General features: G+C 44.6%; 1 protein-coding gene and 1 pseudogene across 2 annotated transcripts in view; both read left to right on the forward strand.

Moving 5' to 3' along the window:
• The window catches only part of LOC140408621 (lipopolysaccharide-responsive and beige-like anchor protein), a 1,704,725-nt gene that overhangs the window by 1,333,221 nt on the left and 343,596 nt on the right, over positions 1-27,908 (forward strand). For both annotated transcript variants that reach the window (XM_072496077.1, XM_072496078.1), the window contains exons 40-42: positions 3,394-3,511; positions 4,537-4,639; positions 5,830-5,945. In XM_072496077.1, the coding sequence (XP_072352178.1) occupies positions 3,394-3,511; positions 4,537-4,639; positions 5,830-5,945 (337 nt within the window). The remainder of the gene's footprint in view (positions 1-3,393; positions 3,512-4,536; positions 4,640-5,829; positions 5,946-27,908) is intronic.
• Positions 8,895-11,665, forward strand: LOC140409516 (aconitate hydratase, mitochondrial-like; annotated as a pseudogene).

The raw sequence follows: 27,908 nt of genomic DNA on the forward strand, positions 1-27,908 counted from the left end.
TCCAACAGGGAGGTGAGATGACAGTATTTTAGATTTAGGTAGATTCTTGTGAGGTAGATCTGAAGTGACCCACATACTTACCGAAACTTCATTCAAAGAGGCCACTGTACCTTGTCTGATGAACCTCATCAGCTTCATTTACTCGTAGAAATGCAAATAAAGTGTAGCTGTTGTGGCAGTCACATCTTGAGGCGATTTTTATCGAAGCACGATTTTAAATGGAAGCAGAGAGCACAAGGGGAAGTCCCAGCTAGTGGCATTCTAAATTATTTACAGGCAAGGGGCTCTGAGGTGCATCCGTCCAGCACAAATATTATATTACAAAATAAGAATTTCAGACTGTCATAAATCTGTCTGATGTGGCAGAATTGAATAAAATAGTTTTGGTTGTCCTAGAGACATCAATTTGCCAGTCAGTGCTTCATGTATCAAAGGGTGTTCTTAAGGGAACCCATGAAAATATCAATATCATGGTTAATATAAATGAAATTAATTTTTAAAGCTGGGCTAAAGGTTGACACCTGAAAAATTGCATTACTTTGCAGAAGAGAAATTTCTGTCTTAGAGTGAAATTTGAGGTCAAAGGGGCAAGTAATTTTCACAATCTTCAATGAAACCAGTGAAATATGAACTTCATTGTCACTGAGCCTCTAAGCGATAAGATAAAATGACTTGATATATCATTTGTTGCTGGTTTATCATCTTCACCAGTAATTGAAAGAGAAACACAAGATTTTAAAAAAAGATTGAGTAATGAGGAAATGGGTCACATTGCTTTTAATTTTTTTTTTAAATTCTGACATTGAACTGCCTGGAACAATGAGAGTAAATTGAAATAATTACTCTGATAAATTGAGTTTGTAGCCTAATTATAAATTTGCTGTGAATATTTAGCCCTTAAGCTGTGCCCAGGGAGGAATCTATTCATTTTTCCACAATCCTGTTTTCTAACTCACAATGCCAAAAATATTTTAGTACCTTACTTTAAATGAAAGCTGAAAATGCAAGATGATTTTGAAAATGTTGGAAATATTGCTGATGCTAATTTTCTCTACATTGAACCACTTGCTGTTTTTATTATGTGCAGTGTATCCAGTAATTGATCATTTATATCATTAAAAATTCCTAGCATTTGATTTAAATGAAATGGCAAGCTGATTTCACAGGAATAATAGCTGTTGTTCATGAGTACTTCTGGAGTAATTTTTTTAGAAAGAGGGAGCTGAACGAGCCAAATAGGATTGGACATGCTCAGAGTATGCTGGTCCTGCTTACTGGCAGTTAGTTCCCTATTGTAGTTGATAGAACGCGAAAGAGAATTAAATAGAAGGCACAATGCACATAACTTGGAGTTAAATAGTTTATTACTTGACGTATATCTTTGTTGCATTACTGACATGAATATTTACTGCAAACCATTTACAAAAAAAATCAATCACTTCGAAAATGCAGTTGAGTAGATATCTTTCGGTTATACTTGTCATTTCTTTGATTTTTTTTCATGTAATCCATTAGCATGGTCCAATAAGGAAACAGTTTGGCCCATGGACATTTTTTTTCTTAGCAACAATCCATATTTTCCATTCACCTGATTCCATGCCATCTGTCCCAACATGCTGTTTTAACAAAAGAAGCAAACAAATACTGAAATCGCAAACTGCCCTTTTGAGTTCATGGGGGTTGGGGGTGGGGTGGGAAGTACATTGAATTAAACAGCTCTCAAAGCTGGATTTGAAGGTAGTACGCAAACCACTGAACTTTATTTACCAATGCATTTCTTGTATTTTAGGTAGTATGCACAGTGCATCTTAAATGTAACTGTTTTAGTTGTGTAAAATGGGATGCGAGCATTCAGTCAACTCAACAAGCTAATTGTCAATAAAAAGCAAAGCATCACCCACTCAAACGCTTAAAGTTGCATCATTTATTTTCTTTACTGCATCTTTCAAATGGTTATCTTGTGCATGCCATTGCACAGAAAAGGCAGTGATGCAGTTTCTATGGCAACTGGTTCAGTCGAGGCAGAGGCCGTCATCTGGGGTACTGTCAGTGAGAGAGTGCCAGAGACCTAAAAGTCCCAAAGATGGGCTGTTTGCACCTAATCCAGTTTTAATTGAACTCCAGAGACTTTGATGTGAAGCTGCAGATCAGGCAGATACTATTCCAGGGAGGAATCAGACTTGCTTAGCCAGGCCTCAGCTGTTCCTCACTACTGTCACCTTGTTTTAATGAGTACTTTAAGAAACTCTTATCATGAGCCTTCTTCGCCTGTTAGTCCTATTTGAATATTTTTGATTAATGCTCTCTTCTACACAGTGGCAGAAAAGTGGCCCAATCCGGTTGTCCCTTAACACCTTCATAATTAGGCTTTAAAATAAAAGGCAAAACTGGAGCAACAAAGACACAAAGTGGTTTCAGGCTAAGGATAGGATTAGTTTGAATTGTGCAGGCAGACTAAGCATCTGTGTGTGTCAGCTGAGATGACAGGCATTGTAACGAGTTACTCTGACAACCACTAATTCCATGGAGAGATTATGCCGAGTTCATTTGCAGTTTTTTGTTTAGGTTTAGCTGACAAAATGATACTTAACCTTTTACATAGGCAGCGTATTGCTTTGAACGTTTCTGTATATGGGATTAAAAGGTTTCGATCAGTATAAGAACCCATTGCCATTCATTCTTCCAAAAGTGATTTTGTGAAAATTCATTTTCGAAACTGCATTTATTCTTTTTGAAAAAGAAAGGATTTGTTTCTAAAAGCTGACACATTAAAATATGAGGTATTAAACTAATGTTTCTTTGAGAAATAAATAATTCAGTATCTTTATGGTAATCTAAACGCATCATTGCGAGTCATTCCACCAGCAGTTTAGCTGGAAACATTATGTCTGCCTTCCTATCTGCCTTACATATTAAGCTTACTGTGTTTTGGTTGTACTTGTCTTTTCATTTTACATCAGTTGAATTAGTAAACTTTAGTTATTAATTGTTTAAGAAGTGCCAATACTAGTAAATTTGGTGTAAATATACTGCTGAGGACTCGGAAGGTATTTCTATTTTAAGGTGTGTGTGCATAATGTATTTTTTGTTCACAAGCATTTTAAATTTAATATGACACGCTTCAGGTGCAACATATGTTACAATGATGTATCACTAGTAGTGCGTATATTTTCATCAGGGTGCTTTTTTGTACATCAACATACTGAGCTGTTTAATAAGTAATAATACAACATGTTTCTGTGGCCTCAGTCATGTTTAGAAGATACTATACAATTTATTTCAACTCTTCAGTTAAACTTTTGTATCCTTTCATTAATAAAATAGAAGCTTATTAGAATCAGTTCATATATTCTCTCTGCATGGCTATCAATTTGTTTCCATCTTTTTCCCTAGATTTTGGCATATACTGAAGGACTTCATGGAAAATGGCTGTTCACCGAAATACGTGCTATTTTCTCCAGGCGTTATCTGCTGCAGAATACTGCACTGGAAGTTTTTATTGCCAATAGAAGTAAGTCTTAAAATAGTCCATGAACATTAATTCTCTTAGTTGGTATATTTCTGTTTAACTATTGGAATTACCTGATGTTATTACATTTATTTATTTTAGATTGAGTTTAAACAGAGAGATTAGGGAGAGAACTGTATGTGAAACAATTTCCAGCCTGACGAAAGAACAAAAATAGAGTTCTATTTAGTCAACACTATTTAAAATTCACCTAAAGCATTCAAGTTGTTTTACTGAAGGAGCAATATTTAGAGCTACAAAAGTTGTGATTTCATGTAATATTTTTCACTTTGGAGATTGCCATTCTAATGATTCTTGCAATTATCCCCAATAAATGTAATCAGATTTTTTGACCCATAATTATAATTCCTGAACCAATAATCGCAATATAAAGATTGTCAAATTAATATTTTTGTATATCTTCATATTAAGCTGTTTGGATTAGTAAAAATCACTGGTACAGACAGACAAGCTACCATTAATTTTGACACTTAAATTATCCGATTTAAAAATATAGTCATTTGACAGATAATCAAAATTCAGAATTAATTCACATTTCCAAAATTAAAGCTAAAAGTGAGCCTCTGGACTGTAGAGATTTCATAATAAACATACCTGTTGGAACATCTCCAAAAAAACAATAGTGTTGCAACTAAACTCTCTTTCTGTGAAATAGTTAATGGATCTGTTGACCTTGCACGAGTTAAAATTGTGACACATTTTTTCACAAAATCACCAAAGTAGACAACTCAAATTTTGTGATGATGTCCATGCAGCAAAGTTTGTTTAAATCCATGGTCATGTTTGCAGCAGGAAATCTTTTTTAGGAATGGATTTCAGCAAAGAAACGGAAATAACCCGTTGCCCATTGAAAACTGTGATTTATGTATAGACAAAGGGGCTTGCAATTCTGCATCTGTTATATATCTGATTGCAAAGAGATGTTCTATTAAACAAAAATACAATATAAATCACATGAGGTGATGTCATGCTAAAAAATGTTTCTTTATTGTTTGTTTCTTTGGCAGCTGCTGTCATGTTCAACTTCACAGACCAAGCTACAGTGAAGAAAGTGGTTCACTGTTTGCCCCGTGTTGGAGTTGGTACAGGTTTCGGGCTACCCCAAACCAGGTATATTATTCAAAATGCACCTTTATTTTTCATTATATTATCATTACAAAGTGTATTTTTTCATATTTCCTTGTCTTTTTGTACTTCCTGATCAAAAATATGTTTAGATAGAAGAATGCACTGGATCTTTACTCGTTTTATTGTTGCAGAAAGAAATTCAGTTCTGTGTGCAATGGTTTTGGCTTGTAGAAGTACATGTCCCACGATATTGTGTATGTTAATATAACCAAAGATGAACCAAGAACTCAAAACCCAAATTGGAATTGTTTTATTGTTTAAAAAAAGTTTCATTCATTAAAAATGTTGTCATGTACTATAGTAATGCCAAATACATAAATCAGTGCTAAAATGGCACTGCATTGTGTCAACTTGGCCTTGTTGAACTAATTGAACTGAGCGCAGCTGTGAAACTGAGCAAACTGCTTTTCGAAAGTAACGAAGAATGCGAATCATGCCATATGACAATATCCAGTTGCTGTCAACTGTAATTTTTGTCAGGCTTCATTCTGTTTGTGTTGAATGTTTTCAGATGCCGTGAGAGCGAGGGGCTTTTAAATTTATGCTGGGGAAAGTTAAACAGAATGATTAAAACTATGGAAAGTTTGACTATTTTCCTAGTGGTATTCTTTCATTACATTCATTTACATTATGGCCATTAAATCACATTAGTTGTGAAATTGCAACTGGTTGTGAGTGAATCATCAAGAAACCAGGTCAGATTGCTGTCTGAGCTGAGTTGAGACTCAAAACTACTACCAATATTAAATTTAAAGAAACTATGAATTAGATTTTAATTATCTTTGCATGAGGTGAGTGCAATTTTATTTTTTTTTGTAAAGAATACAGTGGAGTAGTATTTCAATATTGCATGAAATTAATCTGGATTGAATCGAGTGAGAATATTGCTCAACTTGGAATCATCCTCATTCAAGCTGAAAATGGAAATTTAGCTGCTGTAATCCATTTTGTATGTTTACTAAGATTGGAATTAACTCACCTGGTAAAGGAGTGCAGTGGCTGTACTAGTATAGGTGTAAAATTAAATTATATTTTTCTATTTAAGTACATGAAACTGTGAAAGATGTTTTATAAAATGAATAAATAATGTAATCTATACATTTACTGTAATCCAAGGAATAAAAAGTACCACAACATTTTTAATAGTTTTTGATTTTCTCTCTGATCTGCAGACGGATCACTCTGGCTAGCCCCCGCCAACTTTTCAAAGCGTCCAATATGATGCAGCGTTGGCAGCGGAGAGAAATTTCCAATTTTGAGTACCTCATGTTCCTCAATACAGTAGCTGGTAAAGAAATACTGCAGATTTTATTTAAAATAATGTTCTGTTAAATTATGTGCTGTAAGTGTATGGAGTTAGATATAAGTTTCTGAAAACTGCATGCTACCAACAAAAAGGCAAAAATATGATGATATGAAAGCTGCTCCAAACTTGAGTCTGAAATGTTTTGAGCCTGATGTTCAAATTGGCTCTGAAAGTAGACTCTGCATGTGTGCTGGAAATCATCCAGCATGAAACTGAAGGAAATCTGTAGAAAATTCACCTTTACGGAATATATAAAAGACCTGAGTTTCCACTGCCCTTTAAAAGGAAATAGTAGTCATTTGCATGTTTAACAGATATTAAAACCATAAGACAAATACCAGTTAAATGAAAGTGAGAAATTAATTGTACTTTATTCTCCATCACCATTTCAACATGTACAACCTCTCAGCGTAGGAAAACTAAAATAAGGAACAGAAGTAAGTACAGGATTGCAAAGGCACTGATGGAATCATAGAATGATTATAGCACAGAAAGAGGCTATTTGGCCCATCATGCTCATTCCAGCTGTCTGCAAGAGCAGCCCAGAAAGCCCCATGCCCCCGGCCTTGCACTGTATCCCTACAATTGTTTTTCTTTTCTCTTCAGATATTAATCGAATTTCCTTTAAGTCATGATTGAATCTGCCTTCACCAAGTTCTCATGCAGTACATTCTGGATCCTAACCATTTGCTGCATGAAAAGATTTTTCCTCATGTCAGTGTTGGTTCTTTTGCCAATCACCTTAAATTTAAATTGGTGTCCCCTAGTTCTCAATCCTTCTGCCGATGAGCGCAGTTGTTCCCTATCTACTCTGTATAGATTTTTCATGAGTTTGAACACCTCTATTCAACCTTCTTTCTTTAAGAAGAACTCCAGCTTCTCCAGCCGATCTTCATAACTCAAGTCCCTCATCCCTGGAACCATTCTCCTTTTTTTCTCTCTGAAACCTTCACATCCTTCTTAAAGTGTGATACCCAGAACAATACTCCAGGTGAGACTAAACCAGTAAAGCTTCAGCATTACTTCCTTTGCTTTCATATGCTATCTCTCTGTTTAGAAATCCAGGAAGCAATATGGTTTTCAACCACTTTCTTAACCTACTCTCCCACCTTCTCCAGTTTGTGCATATATAGCTCCAGGTGTCCCTGTTCCTGCATTCCCTTTAGAATTGTACCAACTATTTAAATTGTTGCACCTTGTTCTTCCTACCAAAATGTACCACTTAGAAATTTGGAAAAGGCAAAGTGTGCTTGATTAATCTAATTGAATTTTTTGGTAAGTAGCAGAGAAGGGGATGCAATAGATGTTGTCCAAATGGATTTTAGGAGAGTGACAAAAGACCACGAAGGCTGGTTAACAGATTAGGCTTATAGAGTAGGAGGATGAGTGCCAAGTTGGATGAAAAAAAATTGGCTTAAGGACAGAAATCCATGAATTATGTTAAATGGCTTTTTTTTTCAGGTTGGATGAAGGTAGACAGTGGTGTTCCTCAAGGGTTGGTGCTAGGGCCACTTTTCTTAATATATGTTGAAATGACTTGGATATTTGAATACAGAGTCAAATTTTAAAAATTACAGTGATTTCAGATTTAGAGGCATGAACAGTCAGGCGGATACTGATCAACTGCAACAGAACATAGACCAATCAACTTAATAGGCAGACAAGTGGCAGATAGAATTTAACGTAGAGAAGAGTGAACTGATGGATTTTAGCAGAAGGGATAGGGGGAGACAATATAGACTTAATGGCACAGTTCTAAAGAGTGTGCAGGAGCAGAAGGACCTGAGGGTGCATGTGCATAGATCACTAAAGGTGACAGGACATTGTGGGAGAATGCTTAACAAAGCATATGGGATCTAGAGCATCATAAATAGAGACGTAGAACAAAAGCCGGGAAGTTATGCTGAACCATTATAAAGTATTAGTTATGCCACAACCAAAGTTTTGCATCCAGGTCTGGCTATCACACTTGAGGAAGGATTTAGCAGTTCTTGAGAGGGTGCTGAGGAAAATTACCAGAATAATTCTAAGGATGGAGGATTTTAGATCCACAGTTAGGTTGGATGAGCTGCAGTTGCTGTCCTTGGAATAAAGGGATTGAAGGGAGATTTGACAGATGTGTACAAAGTTATGACTGTTTTGGATAAAGTAGGCAAGGAAAAGCTTTTCCCATTAACTGATGGTACAAAGGCAAAATTACTAGTGGACGCAAAATTAAGGTTTTGAACAAGAAATGCAGGGGAATGTAAGAAACAACATTTTTTTTTTCAGGGAGTGGTAATAACTTGGACTTCACTGTCCACAAAAATGGTGGAAGGAGAGCTGATGAACTTTTTCAAAAGGAAATTGGATAGGCACTTGAAGGAAATAAACTTACAGGACTAAGGGGACAGGGCAGTGTAATGAGACTGACTGAATTGTCGCATGGAGAGTTGATGTAGAATCAGTGGGCTGAATGTCCTCAATCTGTGCATTATATTTCTCTTTGACCTCCCTGAATTAAGTCACATGTCTGCCCACTCCATTTCTTTTGAAATCTATCACTATCTTCCCCAATACGCTTCCAAGTTCAGTATCATCTGCAAATATTGAAATTGTGCCCCAAGTCCAAGTCATTAATATTAATCAAGAAAAATATACCCCTGTGGAGCTTCACTGCATACCTTTCTCCTATCTGAGAAAAACATTCAGCACTAATCGCTGCTTCTTTTCACTCAACCAACTTTGACTCCATGCTGCCACTATCCCTTTTATTCTATGGGCTTCAACTTGGCTGTCAAGCCTATTGTCTGCCATCCATTTTGCTGATCCCAAGATCAATGCACCTCCATCTATTCCTCAAAATATCTAATTTCCCCATAGATTTTCACACTTCCTCTCCTACATTATAGCAGTGACTAAGTACTTTGATATAAAGCGCTTTGAGACAAAATGGCAGTGTGCATCCTGTCCATGCGCCAGCTCCAGCTAACCCTGGGCTGTGGTGCTTGGAGGTCCCACCTCTCCATAATGTGCAGGCAAGCCAAAATAGCCATGAGTCGCGTTGAGCCCCAGGAGTACATTGATTATAAGACACTGCAGAAGAACCTTGACGTAATTTGCAAAAACTGGACAAACCCATGACTTTGTCAGATATGATTGTGTACAGTTACCTCGATGACCCTGTTAACCAGGAAATAGGTTGTGGGAAGACATATCTGCGCCTCCCACCCAATAGGGTGGCCATGCAGAACGCCACAGTTCAGATGGCCATGCTTCAGCTGATCAGCAGTGGATTGCCTCGAGTGGCCGAGCCATCTACAATCCATTGTGATCACTTGATCGAAGCTCAGATTGGCAGAGACAAAGATTTGGCTAGAGCAAGGAAATAAACAGAGGTTTACGATTTCTCGGCGACTGCAGCAGCGAAAAATGGAGTTGGCTTTTGGAAACCTGGCTCTGGTATCATCCACCAAATTGTTTTGGAGAACTATGCTTACCCTGGCGTCCTACTGATTGGTACAGACTCCCATACTCCTAACAGTGGTGGTCTGGGTGGTGTGTATATTGGAGTTGGAGGAGCAAGTAAATGCAGTAAATGTGATGGCAGGGATCCCTTGGGAGCTGAAGTGTCCAAAGGTTACCAGAGTAAAGCTGATGGGACATTTGTCAGGCTGGACGTCACCCAAGGATGGAATTTCGACAGTTAAAGGGGGAACTGGTGCAATAGCAGAGTATCACAGACCAGCCGTGGCGTCCATATCCTGCACAGGCATGGGTACTATCTGTAACATGGGGGTGAGATTGTTGCGACCACTTCAGCTTTCCCCTACAATTCCAGGATGAAGGCATACGTGGACAAGACTGGAAGACAATAGATTGTTACTCTTGCTGATGAGTTCCAAGACTTGCTGGTTCCTGACAAAGGCTGTGAATACGATCAGCTGATTGAAATTAACCTCAGTGATCTTAAGCCATACATCAATGGACCTTTTACCCCTGACCTTGCACACCCTGTGTTGGAGGTCGGCACAGCATCAGAGAAGAACATTGGCCTCTTGATATCCGAGTTGGTCTGATTGGTGCTGTACCAACAGCAGTTATGAAGACATGGGCTGTTCAACTGCCCTGGCACAGCAGGCACTTGACCATGGTCTGAAGTACAAGTCGCAGCTTCCTGTAACACCAGGCTCCGAGCAGATCCGTGCTACCATCAAGAGAGACGGATATGCCAAAACCCTGAGAGAGATCGGTGGGATTGTCCTCGCTAATGCGTGTGGGCCCTGCATTGGACATTAGACAGATTGGACGTTAAGAAAGGTGAAAAGAACACCATTGTGACTTCCTGCAACAGAAACTTCACTGGACGTAATTATGCCATCCCAGCCATAGACGCCTTTGTCATATCTCCGGAGATTGTCACTGCCTTTGCCATCATCGGAACCTTTAAATTTGACCCGGAATGAGTCTCGCTGAATGAAGCTGATGGGAAGAAGTTCAAACTGATGCCACTGAACACTGACAAGCTGCCCAGCCAGGGCTTTGATCCTGGTCAAGACACATAACAATACCCACCAAAAGACCCCCAGGGCATTTCGGTCATGGTGAACCCAAAGAGCAATTGGCTACAGCATTTTGAGCCATTTGATACTCGGAACAAGTAAGATTTGGAGGACGTGCAAGTGCTGATCAAAGTAAAGAGCAAGTGTACCACCGATCACATATCAGATGCTGGGCTTTGGCTGATGTTCTATGGTTACAATGACAATGTTTCTAATAATCTGCTAATCGATGTCATGAACATCGAGAATGACCAGTCAATGAGGTCAAAAAACAGATAACCAAGCATTTTAGGCCCATGCCGGAAACTGCTCCTGCTTATAAGGAACAAGACATCAACTGGGTGGTGGTTGGTGATGTGAACTATGGTGAGTGCTCGAGCAGAGAGCATGCTACCCTCGAGCCTCTGTATCTAGGAGGTCGAGTCATCATTGTCAAGCACTTTGCTCAAATTCACAAAACCAATTTCAAGAAGCAAGGACTCCTGCCTTTGACCTTCAATAACCCTGCTGATTATGACAAGGTGCGACCGGATGATAAATTCTCCAGCATAGGTCTGAAATAAGGGCGGCATGGTGGCACAGTAGTTAATAAAATAATAAATAAATAACCTTTATTGTCACAAGTAGGCTTACATTAACACTGCAATGAAGTTACTGTGGAAAGCCCCTAGTCGCCACATTCCGGCGCCTGTTCGGGTACACGGAGGGAGAATTCAGAATTCTCAGCTAGTACGGAAATTGAACCCGCGCTGCTGGACTTATTCTGCATCACATTCCAGCTGTCTAGCCCACTGAGCTAAACCACACTTCTGCCTCACAGCGCTGAGGACCCGAGTTCAATCCTGGCCCCGGGTCACTGTCCGTGTGGAGTTGACATATTTTCCCCATGTCTGCATGGGCCTCACTCACTCCCATAACCCAAAAGATGTGCAGAGTAGCTGGATTGGCCACGCTAAATTGCCCCTTAATTGGAAAAATGTAAAAAATAAAATAGTCACTGGGCTGAAAAAATTTACCCCCGCAAAGCCTCTCACTTGTATCCTTAAGCACAAGGATGGCAGCCAAGATACAGTAGTGCTCAATCACAGCTTCAACGAGGGCCAGATTCAGTGGTTCCAAGCCGGCAGCGTATTCAACAGGATGAAGGAGCTACAGCAGTAAAGCAGCCTGCTATCAGAGAGGAAGGGAGAGTGGTCTGTGCATAAGGACTTGATTTTACTCATGTAGCCATTGCTCATCCTTGATTGCTGCCTTGTCCTCCAGTAATACACACTATGACATTCAACAGGTGCATTCCGATCCAATGTTCAGATACCACCACTGAACAATCAGCAATTAGCCTGTGTTAGTGATCATTTTAAAATATAATTGGTTGTCTGCTACCTCACTGTGAAGTAAATGGAACCTAATTTCTATGGTTCCCTTACATGCAATTTATTTTTTATTTTCTGTATATTTTGTTTTGCTTGGAGAAATCAAACGGAGCAGTTTGCTTCCTTTCAGTGTTTCAAAGTGTTGTTAAATCAAGTAACATTCGTTTCTTTTAAAAAACTGACCGGATAAAATCCAGAAGCAGAAACCTGTTCTTGTTCTTAAGGGCTGGTTAATCACTGGTATAGATGGTCTGTATGGTGTTTCTGTAGATCAGGGAGTCTAGCCCAGGCGCCTGAAAGGCTGATAAATGACTGTCAATCTCTATAGGAAATGTGAATGGTATTGCTCGACAATTGTTTTCTGGCTTAAGTTGCCGATCCCTAGTTCCCCTCAAGAAGGCAGTGATGAATATTCTTGAAGGCGGTGTTGTGTTGGGTGTTCCGCTGTACAAACGAACCAACACGGTTGTAGATGGTACAACTCTGTTTTATTATTCTGTATAATAACAACTGTTAACTTCTGGTGTGGTTCGTACTTCACCAGTTAACCTGTGGACCCAGCCCTAGCACTATCTTAGAGAGGCACTCAGCACATGGTGTATGTCTGAGTGGCACGCTGTGAGCTCTGCGTTCTGAGCTGTCTCCTGCTGGAATGAGCGGGAACTGTGGTGTTCCCCGTTTTATAGTACGTGTGCTCTCACTGGTGATTGGCTGTGATGTTGCGTGTGTGTTGATTGGTCCGTCTACCTGTCCATCAGTGTGTGTGTGTGTGATTGCACCATGATATGTTAATATGGATATCATGACATCCCCCCTTTTCACAAGAATATGTGCCTATATGGTAATAAACATTGGTGTGTACTGAGTGCAGCTGAATATGTGTGTGCAATATTTACAACATGTACATGAGGCTAAACTATATACATAGGAAGGTGTCAGGTGCAACATAGCAATGAGGTTGTACCACAAACAAAACAAGTGCAATCATCAAATATCGAAAGAGAACTCCTGGAACGACAAAAAGAGAAACACATTAACATTGTTAACATTCAGTGAGTCCAATGTGCAAACAGGCTCATAAGTCCAGCCTGGGGCGACAAATTTGGGTTGACCGCCTCAAGGGTGGGTCAGGATCCACCGGCTGAGGAATGGGCCTGGCCACGGGCGATAGAGGAATAGGCATAGTGGCAGGAAGCTCCACGAAATCAACATCAGGGACAACAGGAGGGCGTGGCACCGGTGCATGATAACATAGCGAGCGCGGAAGCAGCTGAAGGGCCCGCCGATTACGCCGGCGAATGGAGCCATCCGGCATGCGAACCAGTAACGAGTGGGGAGCCACGCGGCAGAGAACTTCGGCAGTTGCCGACCAGCCACCCTCTGGTAGGTGTATGCGGACGTTGTCTCCAGGCGCCAGGGCAGGAAGATCAGTGGCCCGAGTGTCATGTGCCACCTTCTGCTGAGCACGCTGCTGTCGCATCCTTTGCAGTACTGGAGCATGGTCGGGTTTAGGAACATGAATGGACGGTACAGTGGTCCTGAGGGCGCGACCCATCAACAGCTGGGCTGGTGAGAGGCCTGTGGACAGTGGGGCCGTGCGATAGGCCAGCAGGGCTAAACAGAAGTCAGATCCGGCATCAGCAGCCTTGCAGAGGAGCCGCTTCACAATATGGACGCCCTTTTCCGCCTTGCCATTTGACTGGGGATGCAGAGGGCTGGCCGTCACGTGTGTGAAGCCATATGAAGCGGCAAAAGAAGACCATTCTTGGCTCTCAAAACAGGGCCCATTGTCCAACATGACGGTAAGCGGAATGCCATGGCGAGCGAAGGTTTCTTTACATGCTCTGATTACAGCTGATGATGTCAAGTCGTGCAGGCGTGTGACCTCCGGATAATTGGAAAAATAGTCAATTATGATGACATAGTCCCTGCTGAGCGCATGAAAAAGGTCCACACCCACCTTTGCCCAGGGGGACGTTACCAACTCATGGGGCTGAAGCGTCTCAGGGGGTTGCGCCGGCTGAAACCTTTGGCAGGTGGGGCAGTTGAGCACCATGTTGGCGATGTCGTCGCTGATGCCCGGCAGTACACAGCTTCTCGGGCCCTCCGCCTGCACATTTCAATCCCGAGATGGCCTTTGTGCAATTGCTCGAGGACCAGCCTGTGCATGCTGTGTGGGATCACAATCCGGTCCAACTTTAGGAGGACACCGTCAATGACGGCCAAGGCGTCCCGGACATTGTAGAATTGTGGGCACTGCCGCTTGAGCCACCCTTCCGTCATGTGGCGCATCACACGTTGTAGAAGGGGGTCAGCCGCAGTCTCACGGCGAATATGGGCCAGACTTGCATCAGTAGCTGGCAGATTGGCCGATTTGAAGGCTACATGTGCGTCGACCTGACAGACGAACCCCCCCCGATTCGGGAGGTGTGCTCACTGCTCTGGACAGGGCATCCGCGATGATGAGGTCCTTTCCCAGGGTGGAGACCAGTTGGAAGTCGTACCTCCGGAGCTTGAGCAGAATGCGCTGGAGGCGAGGGGTCATCTCATTGAGGTCCTTTTGTATGATGCCGACCAGGGGGCGATGGTCGGTCTCCACGGTGAATTGCGGAAGACCATACACATAGTGGTGGAATTTATCTATGCCGGTTAACAAACCCATGCACTCCTTCTCAATCTGCGCATAGCGCTGTTCTGTGGGGGTCATGGCCCGCGAGGCATAGGCGACCGGGGCCCATGATGCAGTGTCGTCCCGTTGCAGGAGTACCGCCCCAATGCCGGACTGGCTGGCATCAGTCGAGATCTTTGTATCTCGAGTAGTGTCGAAGAACGCCAATACCGGGCGTTGGTGAGCTTGATCTTGAGCTCCTCCCATTCCTTCTGGTGTGCGGGCAGCCACTGGAACTCTGTAGTCTTCTTCACCAGGTGGCGAAGAGCCGTTGTGTGGGAGGCAAGGTTGGGAATAAACTTCCCCAGGAAATTTTTTTAAAAAAATGTTTATTCATAGTTTTTCCAACAAAAATTTTCAACCGATTAACACCCCCCCACCCCCCCCGTAACAGAAAAGAAAAAGAGAAAGGAACAGAGCAAAACATAAACATATCAATCCAACATAATACAGAACTTGTACAATGGGTTCCTCCCGCACCTATTGACTCTCCCATATGTTTATATTTTTCCTTTTTCAAGTGCCCCTAAGAAAACCCTCTTCCTCGCCCACCCATATTACCCCCCCACTCCCCCGAAAGAGACCCCCCCCCCTCTCTCCCTCCCTGGGTTGCTGCTGCTGACCGACCTCCTAACGGTCCGCGAGATAGTCTAGGAACGGTTGCCACCGCCTGAAGAACCCCTGCGCAGACCCTCTCAAGGCAAACTTTATCCTCTCCAGCTTGAACCCTGCCATGTCATTTATCCAGGCTTCCACACTGGGGGGCTTTGCGTCTTTCGATACGAGCAAGATCCTCCGCCGGGCTACCAGGGACGCAAAGGCCAGAATACCGGCCTCTTTCGCCTCCTGCACGCCCGGCTCGTCCGCCACCCCAAATAGTGCCAGCCCCCAACTTGGCTTGACCTGGACTTTCACCACCTTAGACATAGTCCTCGCGAAACCCCTCCAGAACCATCCAGTGCCGGGCACGACCAGAACATATGGGCGTGATTCGCCGGGCTTCCTGAGCACCTCCCACATCTGTCCTCCACCCCAAAGAACCTACTCAGCCTCGCCCCTGTCATATGCGCTCTGTGAATAACCTTAAACTGTATCAGGCTAAGCCTGGCACACGAGGAAGAGGAATTAACCCTACTCAGGGCATCAGCCCACAGACCCTCTTCAATCTCCTCCCCCAACTCCTCATCCCATTTGCCCTTCAGCTCCTCTACTGAAGCCGCCTCTTCTTTCATCTCCTGATATATCGCCGAAAACTTGCCTTCTCGGACCCATACACCCGAAATCACCCTGTCCTGAATCCCCTGTGCTGGGAGCAACGGGAATTCCCTCACCTGCCGCCTCACAAACGCCCTCACCTGCATGTACCTGAACGCATTTCCCGGGGGTATCCCAAACTTCTCCTCCAGCGCCCCTAGGCTCGCAAATGTCCCATCTATAAACAGGTCCCCCATCCTTCTGATCCCTGCCCGATGCCAGCTCTGAAACCCCCGTTCATCCTTCCTGGGCCAAATCGATGGTTATCTCTAATCGGGGACCACACCGAGGCTCCCATCTCACCCCTGCGTCGTCTCCACTGCCCCCAGATCTTTAGTGTTGCCGCCACCACCGGACTCGTGGTGTACCTTGTCGGCGAGAGCGGCAGCGGTGCAGTCACCAGCGCCCTCAGGCTCGTTCCTTTGCAGGACGCCATCTCCAACCTCTTCCATGCCGCCCCCTCTCCCTCTATTACCCACTTATGGATCATCGCCACGTTGGCTGCCCAATAGTAGCCACCCAGATTCGGCAACGCCAGCCCTCCTCTGTATCTACTACGCTCCAGAAACCCCCTCCTTACCCTCGGGGTCTTGTTTGCCCACACAAAACCCATGATGCTCCTACCTACCCGCTTAAAAAAGGCCTTGGTAATCATAATAGGAAGGCAATGGAACACAAAAAGAAACCTCGGCAGGACCATCATTTTAATCGACTGTACCCTGCCCGCTAGCGAGAGTGGCAACACATCCCATCGTTTGAAGTCCTCCCCCATCTGCTCCACCAGCCGCGTCAAATTAAGTTTGTGCAGGGCCCCCCAACTCCTAGCTACCTGGATCCCCAAGTACCGAAAGCTCCTTTCCGCCCTCCCCAACGGTACGTCGTCTATCCCTCTTCCCTGGTCCCCTGGATGCACCACGAAGAGCTCACCTTTCCCTACATTGAGCTTATAGCCCGAGAAGTCCCCAAACTCCCTTAGGATCTGCATGACCTCCACCATTCCCTCCACTGGATCTGCCACAGACAGCAACAGGTCGTCCGTATACAGCGACACCCGATGCTCCTCTCCCCCTCGGACCACCCCCTCCATTTCCTGGACTCCCTTAATGCCATGGCCAAAGGCTCAATTGCTAATGCAAACAACAGGGGGGGCAGGGGGCACCCCTGCCTCGTCCCTCGATACAGCCGCAAATACTCCAACCTCCGCTGATTCGTAACCACACTCGCCACCGGGGCTCTATATAGGAGCTTAACCCAACTGATAAACCCCTCCCCAAACCTCCGCAACACTTCCCAGAGATACTCCCACTCCACCCGGTCAAAGGCCTTCTCCGCGTCCATAGCTGCCACTATCTCCGCCTCTCCCTCCACCGATGACATCAAAATCACGTTTAGGAGCCTCCGCACATTGGTGTTTAGCTGCCTGCCCTTTACAAATCCCGTCTGGTCCTTGTGAATCACCCCCGGGACACAGTCCTCAATCCTCGTAGCCAGCACTTTTGCCAGCAACTTAGCATCCACATTAAGGAGCGAAATCGGCCTATACGACCCACATTGCAGTGGTTCCTTGTCCCGCTTCAGGATCAGAGAAATCAGCACCCTGGACATTGTCGGGGGCAGGGTCCCCCCCTCCCTTGCCTCATTGAAAGTCCTCACCAGCAACGGGGCTAAGACGTCCGCAGACTTCCTGTAAAACTCAACCGGGAACCCATCTAGCCCGGGGCCTTCCCCGCCTGCATGCTCCCCAGTCCTTTAACCAGCTCCTCCAACCCAATTGGCGCCCCCAAACCAGCGACCTCCTGCTCCTCCACCCTCGGGAACCTCAGTTGATCCAGAAACCGTCGCATCCCCTGTACAGCTCCTCATTTACTTTCCCCGCACTCCGCACCGTAGTTCCCCTGCCATCCTTGACTCCACCTATCTCCCTCGCTGCCATCCTCTTACGGAGCTGATGTGCCAGCATCCGGCTCGCCTTTTCCCCATACTCCTACGTCGCCCCCTGTGCTTTCCTCCACTGTGCCTCTGCCTTCCCTGTGGTCAACAGGTCGAATTCCGTCTGGAGACTTCGCTGCTCCCTAAGTAGTCCCTTTTCAGGGGCCTCTGCGTATCTCCTGTCCACCCTTAGGATCTCCCCCACTAACCTCTCCCTTTCCCTGCCCTCTCTCTTCTCCCTGTGAGCCCTGATGGAGATTAACTCTCCCCTGACCACCGCCTTCAGCGCCTTCCATACTACCCCCACCTGCACCTCCCCGCTGTCGTTGGCCTCCAAATATCTTTCAATGCACCCCCGTACCCTCCCGCACACCACCTCATCTGCCAGTAATCCCACATCCAGATGCCACAGCGGGCGTTGGTCCCTCTCCTCTCCCAACTCCAGCTCCACCCAGTGCGGGGCGTGGTCTGAGATGGCTATGGCCGAGTACTCCGTTCCCTCCACTTTCGGGATCAGCGCCCTGCTCAAAACAAAAAAATCTATCCGGGAGTAGGCTTTGTGTACTTGGGAAAAAGAAGAAAATTCCCTGGCCAGGGGCCTAGCAAATCTCCACGGATCTACTCCCCCCACCTGGTCCATAAACCCCCTAAGCACCTTGGCCGCATAGCCGCAACCGGAAGTTCTTCCCCAGGAAGTTGACCATCCCATGAAAGCGTAGCACTGCCTTTTTGTCTGCCGGCTGCGGCATGGCTGCAATAGCTGTCACTTTGTCTGCATCCGGATGCACCCCTGACCGGGATATGTGGTCCCCCAGAAACTTTAGCTCAGTTTGGCCAAAAGAACACATGGCTCGGTTGAGGCGCAGGCTGTGTTCTCGTATCCGAGCAAAGACGCGCTGGAGACGACTGATGTGCTCCTGTTGTGTGGTGGACCAGATGATGACGTCGTCAACATAGACGCGCACGCCTTCGATGCTCTCCATCATCTGTTCCATGATTCGATGAAACGCCTCGGATGCCGAGATGATGCCAAACGGCATCCTATTGTAGCAGTACCTGCCAAAGGGAGTGTTGAAAGTACACAGCTTCCTGCTGGACTGATCCAGCTGAATCTGCCAAAAACCCTTTGAGGCATCAAGCTTGGTAAAGATTTTAGCCCGGGCCATTTCGCTCGTGATCTCTTCCCGTTTGGGTATGGGGTAGTGTTCCCTCATGATGTTATTGTTCAGGTCTTTCGGGTCGATGCAGATCCGGAATTCGCCAGAGGGCTTTTTTACGCACTCCATGGAGCTGACCCATGGCGTAGGCTCCGTGACCCGGGAAAGCACTTCTTGGTCCTGGAGACCCTGCAGCTGCTGCTTGATGCCATCCTTGAGTGGTGCTGGGACTCTACGAGGTGCGTGAATGACGGGTGGCGTCCGGTTTGAGCCATATTCTGTAAGTGTAGGGCAGTGTGCCCATGCCCTCGAAAGACTCCTGGTTGTGGGCGAGGAGCGAGTGGAGCTGTGCCCTAAAGTCTGCATCCGGGAAATCGGACGTGCCTTCTGGAGACAGTGTGTGTACCCGCTGAACGAGGTGGAGAATCTTGCACGCCTGTGCGCCTAGCAGGGAGTCCTTCGAGGATCCAACTATCTCAAAAGACAGTGTGGCTGTGTATGAATTGTGTGTAACCTCGAGCTGGCAGGATCCCATGGCCGGGATAACATTACCGTTGTAATCGACCAACTGACAGCGGGATGGCCGAATCGGTGGTTTGACCTTCATGGCGTAGAAGGCTGACCATGCAATGAGACTGGCGGAGGCACCAGTATCTAAACGGAATGTGATTGGTGATCGGTTGACCATTAGGGTGGCACACCATTTATCGCCCGGATTAACACAGGCACTGGCATCGGCTGGTGGGTCCTACTTGGGGACATGCGATTTCTGTTTATTACCGCAACGCGGAAGGCTTCCCGGTCGTCAGTATCACCGGTCTGTACGTCGTCAGGGTATGACTCGGTGAATGGAGGCTGAATGGCTCGCACGTCCCTGCGAGGCTGGCGGAATTGGGGAGCGTTGGCAGGTTGAGCTGCTCGACAGCAGGCAGCGTAGTGGCCCATCTTGCCACAGCGGAGGCATTGTCGAGTTTTGGCTGGACATTGCCGCTTTAAATGTGCGGATCCACAGTTGCCGCACGTCGTGACGTCATGGCGTTCGTTGCGCCACGGCGCATGCGCAGTTCGGTCCTGCGTAGAGCGCACCTGCGCGTCACGTCCCTCTGCGTCGACGTCTCTTTTGGCGTGTACAAGCACGGGAAGCCTCGGAAAGCGCGCAAAATGGCCGCCCTCATCTGGGCCGCAGGCCGGGAGGAACTCGATCGACTGGACCTGCTCGGCCTCGTAGGATCCCTGCCGTGCCGATTCGGCTGCCTGGAATTGGGAATACCGGCTGTTCGCGTTTTCGTGGAGGACGCAGGTTTCAGTGGCGGTGGCTAGGGTGAGGCTCTTTATTTTGAGGAGCTGCTGGCGTAGGGTGCCCGAGGTGACCCCAAAAACTATCCCGAATCATGGAATCGGAGGTGGCCTCATAGCCGCAGGACTGCGCGAGTATACGGAGGTGTGTCAAAAAAGATTGAAAAGGCTCATCCTTACCCTGCAGGCGCTGCTGGAAGAGGTACGTCTCGAAACTCTCATTTACTTTGATGCTGAAGTGTTGCTCAAGTTTTAGAAGGACCGTCTTGTACTTCGTCTTGTCCTCGCCTTCCGCAAATGCCAGGGAGTTGTAGATGTGGATGGTGTGTTGCCCTGCCGTGGAGAAGAGGAGGGCGACCTTCCTGGTGTCCGATGCATTCTCCCTGTCTGTGGCTTCTAGGAAGAGCTGGAAGCGCTGTTTAAACAGCTTCCAGTTGACGCCGAGGTTTCCAGCGATTTGGAGCGGCTGCGGCGGGCTTATGGTGTCCATGGCGCAGGATGGCGGATCTCTGAAGATGTGCAGGTAGGTCTCACAGTTGCTGGGTTCCAATCCTGAGACTATGTCGTGTTGGGTGTTCCGCTGTACAAACGAACCAACGCGGTTGGTACAACTCTGTACCAGATGGTGCAACTCTGTTTTATTATTCTGGATAACAACAACTGTAAGCTTCTGGCTGTGGTTCGTACTTCTCCAGCTAACCTGTGGACCCAGCCCTAGCACTATCTTAGAGAGGCACTCAGCACATGGTGTATGTCTGAGTGGCACGCTGTGAGCTCTGTGCTCTGAGCTATTTCCTGGTGGAATGAGTGGGAACTGTGGTGTTCCCTGTTTTATAGTGCGTGTGCTCTCACTGGTGATTGGCTGTGATGCTGCGTGTGTGTTGATTGGTCCGTCGATCTGTCCATCAGTGTGTGTGTGATTGCACCATAATATGTTAATATGGATATCATGACAGGCGGGATCAGGGTAATGGGAATCTAGGGGGAGGCGGGATCAGGCTATTGAACTTGATGATCAGCGATTATCATAATGAATGGCGGAGCACGCTCAACGGGCCAAATGGCCGCCTCCTATTTTCTATGTATGCTTCTATGTATCCATTGGCCCTCAAAGGCACTATGTAGTCTTTCTTTACGTGACAATTATCAATACACCTTCCCTGCTTTTCAGTTTGTGGCAATTTCAAACACATTCAGAGAATCTATTTTCTCTATTCCTTTGAAAATCTTGAATATTCTGACGGTAAACATTCCCCATACCACGGGTGCTATTGCACTGCCACCATGCCATGCTATACACAATTGTCCAGTTGTGGTCTGACCAGTGCATCATCCTCATATTCAATTCTTGGAAGTTGTGCTCTATTCCATTGTTTGTACACCATAAGATCTGTTGGGCTTTCCCTATTGCCTCAGAATTAGATTTTCTTTGTTGCAAATTTGCATTCCATATTTCGCCTGTAATATTGTTCAAATAGTTAATATGAAATGAAATGAATGAATGAAAATCGCTTATTGTCACAAGTAGGCTTCAAATGAAGTTACTGTGAAAAGCCCCTAGTCGCCACATTCCGGCCCCTGTTCGGGGAGGCTGTTACGGGAATTGAACCGTGCTGCTGGCCTGTCTTGGTCTGCTTTCAAAGCCAGCGATTTAGCTCTGTGCTAAACAATATAAAATCTTGTTTGCACCTAGACTTTTAAGTTGTTTTAAGTTTAGAAAGGTTTCCAACAATTTACCATTTTACAAATTAAAGCCTTCAGTTCATAACTTGTAAGTTCAGCCTGACATCTCATTGGAAACAAGTGTTCCAACATAATGGCTAGGATAGAAGATAAGCTTTGTCAGCTTTTAACCATGTTCCTTCAGGAGAAAAATAAATGGATAAGAGTTGACACTCCTATCTGTTTCATCCCATTAGAATGCATCTCCTTTCAGCTGATTCAGGTAACACTATTATCTTGACGACAACTACTCAGATCTTATTAAATATTAAAATATACTTAAAACCTTAAGTGTGTGGCTTGTTTATATGTTGTTCTGTTCAAGGACTTTGCTTGAAAATGGGATGGTTTCGACAAAAATGGGGGAAAAGATTGATTTTAGTTAACAAACCTTTGAACTAAAATTCCTGTGATTGTGCATTTTAGTGCAATTTCAAAAATAATTGTTTAGCAAGCTTGATTTCCATGCTTTATTTTGCAAAATCATCTGAGATATGAATCACCTTGTGTCTTCAAGTTGGTATGTTACCCTCAACATGTTCTTTTACACCTTAGCCTAGTTGTCCATCTTTGTTTCAAGCTATTAATCATTGTGTTGGAGGAAAATACATTAAATTATGTTAATATACCAAAGAAACTATATGCTGGGCCTTAGTAACTTTGAACTATGGTGAGGGGTAGACCATTCAACTTGTTAAACTATTTAATTAGATCATGGCTGATCTGTATGTCAATTTACCTCTTCCACGTTTGTGCCATATCTCTTGATAACCTTACCTAATAAAAATCTGTCAATCTCTGTTTTGATAATTTCCATTTTTCCAGCAACAAAGGCCTTTGTGAAGGATAATTAAATATTTTCATTACACTTTGTATGAAAAACTGCTTCATAATTTCACTCCGAAATTTTAAGTAATTTTAAGAGAACGACCATTCTGGATTTCCTCACCAGAGGAAATAGTATCTCTGTATCTTCTTAATCAAACCCTTTAATCATGTTTAACACCTCAATTAGATCACTTCTTGGCCTTCTATACGCATGGTGCAGAGCTCAAATTTATGAAACCTGTCTTCCTAATATCACCTTTTAAGCCCTGGTCTCATCTTAGTAAATCTGTGCTAAGACCAAATATTCTTCCTGAGATGCAGTGCTTAGAACAAAATGCAATATTCCAGGTGCAATCTGACTATTTGCTGTCTGTAACTACATCATAAGCTCCCTTCCCTTGTATCTCAACCCTTTTGTGATAAAGAACAACAAATGCTTTTGATTTTCTTTCTTTAAAATTATTTTATGTGCTGTGGGCATCGCTGGCTAGGCCAGCATTTATTGCCCATCCCTAGTTGCCCTTCAGAAGGTGGTGATGTGCTGCCTTGAACCGCTTCAGTCTATGAGGTGTAGGTACACCCGTGCTGTTGGGGAGGAAATTCCAGGATTTTGATCCAGTGGCAGTGAAGGAAAGGCAATATATTTTGAAGTCAGGATGGTGAGTAACTTGGAGGGGAACCGCCAGATGTTGGTGTTCCCTGTTATCTGCTGCTCTTGTCCTTCTAGATGATGGTGGTTGTGCGTTTGGAAGGTGCTGCCTAAGGAACCTTGGTGAGTTCCTGCAGTGCATCTTGTAGATGGTACACACTGCTGCCACTATTCGTCAGTGGTGGAGGGATTTAAGTTTTGTGGAAGGGGGAGAAATCAAGCAGGCTGCTTTGTCCTGGATGGCGTCAAGCTTCTTGAGTTTTGCTGCAGCTGTACTCATCCAGGAAAATGGAGAGTGTTCCATTAAACTCCTGGTTTGTGCCTTGTAAATGTGGATAGACCTTTGGAGGTCAGGAGGTGAGTTACTCTCTGCAGGATTCCTAGCCTTTGGCCTGCCCTGGTGGTCGCAGTATCTTATATAGCAGGCCCAGTTCAGTTTCTGGTCAATGGTAACACCCAGGATGTTGATAGTGGGAGATTCAGCAATGGGGATGCCATTGAATGTCAAGGGCTATGGTTAATCCTCTCTTGTTGAAGATGGTCATTGCCTGGCACGTGTGTGGCGCGAACGTTACTTGCTACCTTTCAGTCCAAACCTGGATATTGTCCAGGTCTTTCTGTTTTTGGATATGGACTGCTTCAATATCTGAGAAGTCACGTGCCATTGAATATCAGTGGACATCCCCACTTCTACCCTTAAGATGGAAGGAAGGTAACTGATGCAGCAGCTGAAGATGGTTGGGCCTAGGACATTTCCCTGAGAAACTCTTGCACTGATATTCTGGAGCTGAGATGATTGACCTCCAACCACCAGATCCACCTTCCTTTTGTGCCAGGTATTTTTAAAATAAATTTAGAATACCCAATTCATTTTTCTAATTAATTGGCAATTTAGTGTGGCTAATCCACCTAACCTGCACACCTTTTGGGCTGTGGGGGCAAAACCCACGCAATGACAGGGAGAACGTGCAAATTCCACATGGACAGTGACCCAGGGCTGGGATCAAACCTGGGACCTCAGCGCCGTGAAGCAGCAATCCTACCACTGCGCCACCGTGATGCCATTTTTGTGCCAGGTATGACTCCAATCAGCAGAAGGTTTTCCCCCAGATTCCCATTGACTTTTGTTTTGCTAGGGTTTCTTGATGTCATACTCTGTCAATGCAGCCTTGATATCAAAGGTAGTAATTCTCTTTTTCTTTTGTAAATATATTTAATAAACAAACATTAACCATATTATTTTTTTATCTATAAATCTAGAGTGCCCAATTATTTTTCTTTTCCAATGAAAGGGCAATTTAGCGTGGCCAATCTAACTAACCAGCACATCTTTGGGTTGTGGGGATGAAACCCGTGCAGACACTGAGAGAATGTGCAAACTCCACATGGACAGTGACCCAGGGCCGAGATTCAATACCGGGTCCTCAGCGCAGTAGTCCCAGTGCTAACCACTGTGCCATGTGCCACCCCACATAACCATATTATAAACAATCCCTAATCATCAAAGATATAAAAGTATAATGTCAAAAAGTTATACACAGATCTTTCATCAGAATTGCAACATAAAACTTAACCCCACTATCAGGGGTGTCACTGTAGCACAGTGGTTCACGCAGTTGCTTCACAGCTCCAGGGTCCCAGGTTCGATTCTCGGCTTGGGTCACTGTGCGGAGTCTGCAGGTTCTTCCCGTGTCTGTGTGGATTTTCTCCGGGTGCTCCGGTTTCCTCCCTAAGTCCAACGATGTGCAGGTTAGATGGATTGGCCATACTAGATTGCCGTTAATGTCCAGAAAGGTTAGGTTGGGTTACTGAATTACGGGAATAGGGTGGAGGGTGTGGGCTTAGGTGGGGTGATCTTTCCGGGAACCGGTGCAGACTCCATGGGCTAAATGGCCTCCTTCTGCACTGTAAAATTCTATGATTCTATGATAAACTAAACCCCCTCACAGCTGACGGTGTTTAAATCTTTAAAAAAAGGAGATAAATGGTTACTAATGGACATTAGTCTAGAACCACCTGAAGAATCTCTGATATATATTAAAAAAGGAAACCCAAAAGCTAGCAAGTCTGGGACAAGACCAAAACATGTGAGTGTGGTTAGCTGACGTAAACGAGCAATGATCACACTTCTCTTCCACATCCTGGAAAAACCCACTCATGCTCGCCTTCATCCAGTTCTGTGTAATACTTTAAACTGAATTAGTCTTGGGGCGCAGGAAGAAGTGGAGTTCACCCTGTAGAGGGCTTCCCTCCAAGCCTCTTCAGTAAGCATAGGACCCAGTTCCCTCTCCCACCTCTCCCTCACCTCATCTACATGGCGGGATCGGACGAAAGGATACGGTGATACAGATCTGAAATAGATCCATTGTCAGGCTGTACAAGGACAAAACCCTCCTCAGCAAGGAGGTGGCTAGGGGAAAAGGAAAACTCTTAAATTCACGAAAGAGGTTTGAACTGGGCAACTGGAATTTGACAGCCAGTTCCTCAAAACTGGCGAATCTCCCCTCTACAAATAGATCCATAAAATGTATAAGCCCCTTTGCCTTCCAAGACTTGAATGAAGGGTCCACGCCCGAAGGCAAAAATAGGTGATTATTACAAATAGGGGCTAAAGACGACAGGGATGAAATGCTGCCAAAAATGTTTCCAAATCCTGAGTGAAGAAATCACCACAGGATTTGAAGAAAATCCCGCAGGGGAGAAAGAGAGTGGTGCAGTAACTATAGCAAAAAGGCAGTCAGCTCACCTCATCTCTGGCATTTAGCTCTTTTGTCCATGTTTGAACCAAGGCTGTAATGAGATCAGGAGCTGAGTGACCCTGGCAGAACCCAAACTGAGCGTCCATGAGCAGGTTATTTCCGAGTAAGTGTCACTTGATAGCACTTATGATACCCATTCCATCACTTTGCTGATGATCGAGAATAGACTCATGGGGTGGTAATTGGCTTTGTTGGATTTGTCCTGTTTCTTGTGTATAGGACACACCTGAGCAATTGTCCACATTGCCGGGTAAATAAAAGTGTTGTAGCTGTACGTGAACAGTCTCTGGACACGGGAAGTTCTGGAGTACAAGTCTTTAGGACGATTGTCGGAATATTGTCAGGGCCCATAGCCTTTGCAGTAACCGTTGCCTTCTGCGTTTCTTGATATCACATGGAGCGAATCAAATTGACTGAAGACTGGTATCTGTAGTACTAGGGACCTGTGGAGGAGGCAAAGATGGATCATCCACTCTGTACTTCTGGCTGAAGATTGTTGCGAATGCATGCGTCTTATCTTTTGCACTGATGTAAATAAAAGCAAATGACTGCGGATGCTGAAATCTGAAACAAAAACACAACGTAATGGACAATCTGAGCAGTTCTGACAGCATTTTGGAGAGAGAAGAGAGCTAATGTTTCGAGTCTGGATGACTCTTTGTCAAAACTAGAGAGAATTAGAAATAGTGTCAGATTTATACTGTTGTGGGAGGTGTTGGCCTCCTCTCTCATTAAAGATGGGGGTACTTTGTACCTGTGAAGTGAGTAGGTGGGCAAGAGCAGCTTCCTCTGGATCACCACTTGTCATGTCCCACCAATCAGAATAATCGCATTGTCTCCTTTCCTCACAAATTATGATTCCATGATCTTAAAAATTGCTCCTTCCATCCTTCTGATCATGGATGAGACTACCTGTCATGACTACTTCATCGTCCTCATCATCCATTTATCTTTGGCTGCTTCGATCCACAACTATCATCTTCTAACCCGAGGAAGAAACACTACCCTCTTGCTCTAAGTTGCCTTTCCATCTTCAAAATTTCCAACTTCTTATTCTTTAGGTCTCCACCCACCACAATGCTGCTGTTATTATCAACTTACTAAGCTCTTCTTCATTCTGCTTTTGATTCCATTATGGTTTCTTATGGTCAACCACTCATGCTTTCCTTCCAATATAGTTCTCTTCTTCATGACCATTGCCTACAATTCTATGACACGCCGAGCTTTCCGTCCAGTACAAAGTAATTCTGGAAAATAAATACAATCCCAGATTTTTTTTTCAATGTCGAACAGCTTCCTCTGACACTCTAAATTGGAAAATTTCAAAAGCAACTTTGTTTAGTGGGAATGGAGAAATCAGGAAGTTGTAGACCTGTTAATCTGGTGTCTGTTGTGATGATGTAATTGGAATCTCCAATTAAAGGCAGAGATTCTAAACCGATAAATTTGAGTTGATTAGCAAAAGCCAACATTGATTGGTAAAGGGTATGTCATGTCTAATGAACCCAATTGTTTTTTTGAGAGGGGGAATGTCTATGGATGTTGGTTAAATGGACACCCAGAAGACCTCTGATAAGATCACACCTAGGAGACTTAGTTAATATTCAAGCACATTAAATTGAAGGTAAGTTATTGACATGCTAGATTGTTCAGGCATTATAAGACATGGAGTCTAGGATGTGGTGTAATTGGAATTTCTGAAAACTTTTGATAAAATCCCACATAAGACACTAGTGTGCAAAATTAAAACACATGGGTTTGGAGGTAAT

Source organism: Scyliorhinus torazame, chromosome 3 (genome assembly GCF_047496885.1).
Source record: "Scyliorhinus torazame isolate Kashiwa2021f chromosome 3, sScyTor2.1, whole genome shotgun sequence".
Classification (NCBI taxonomy): Eukaryota; Metazoa; Chordata; class Chondrichthyes; order Carcharhiniformes; family Scyliorhinidae; genus Scyliorhinus; species Scyliorhinus torazame.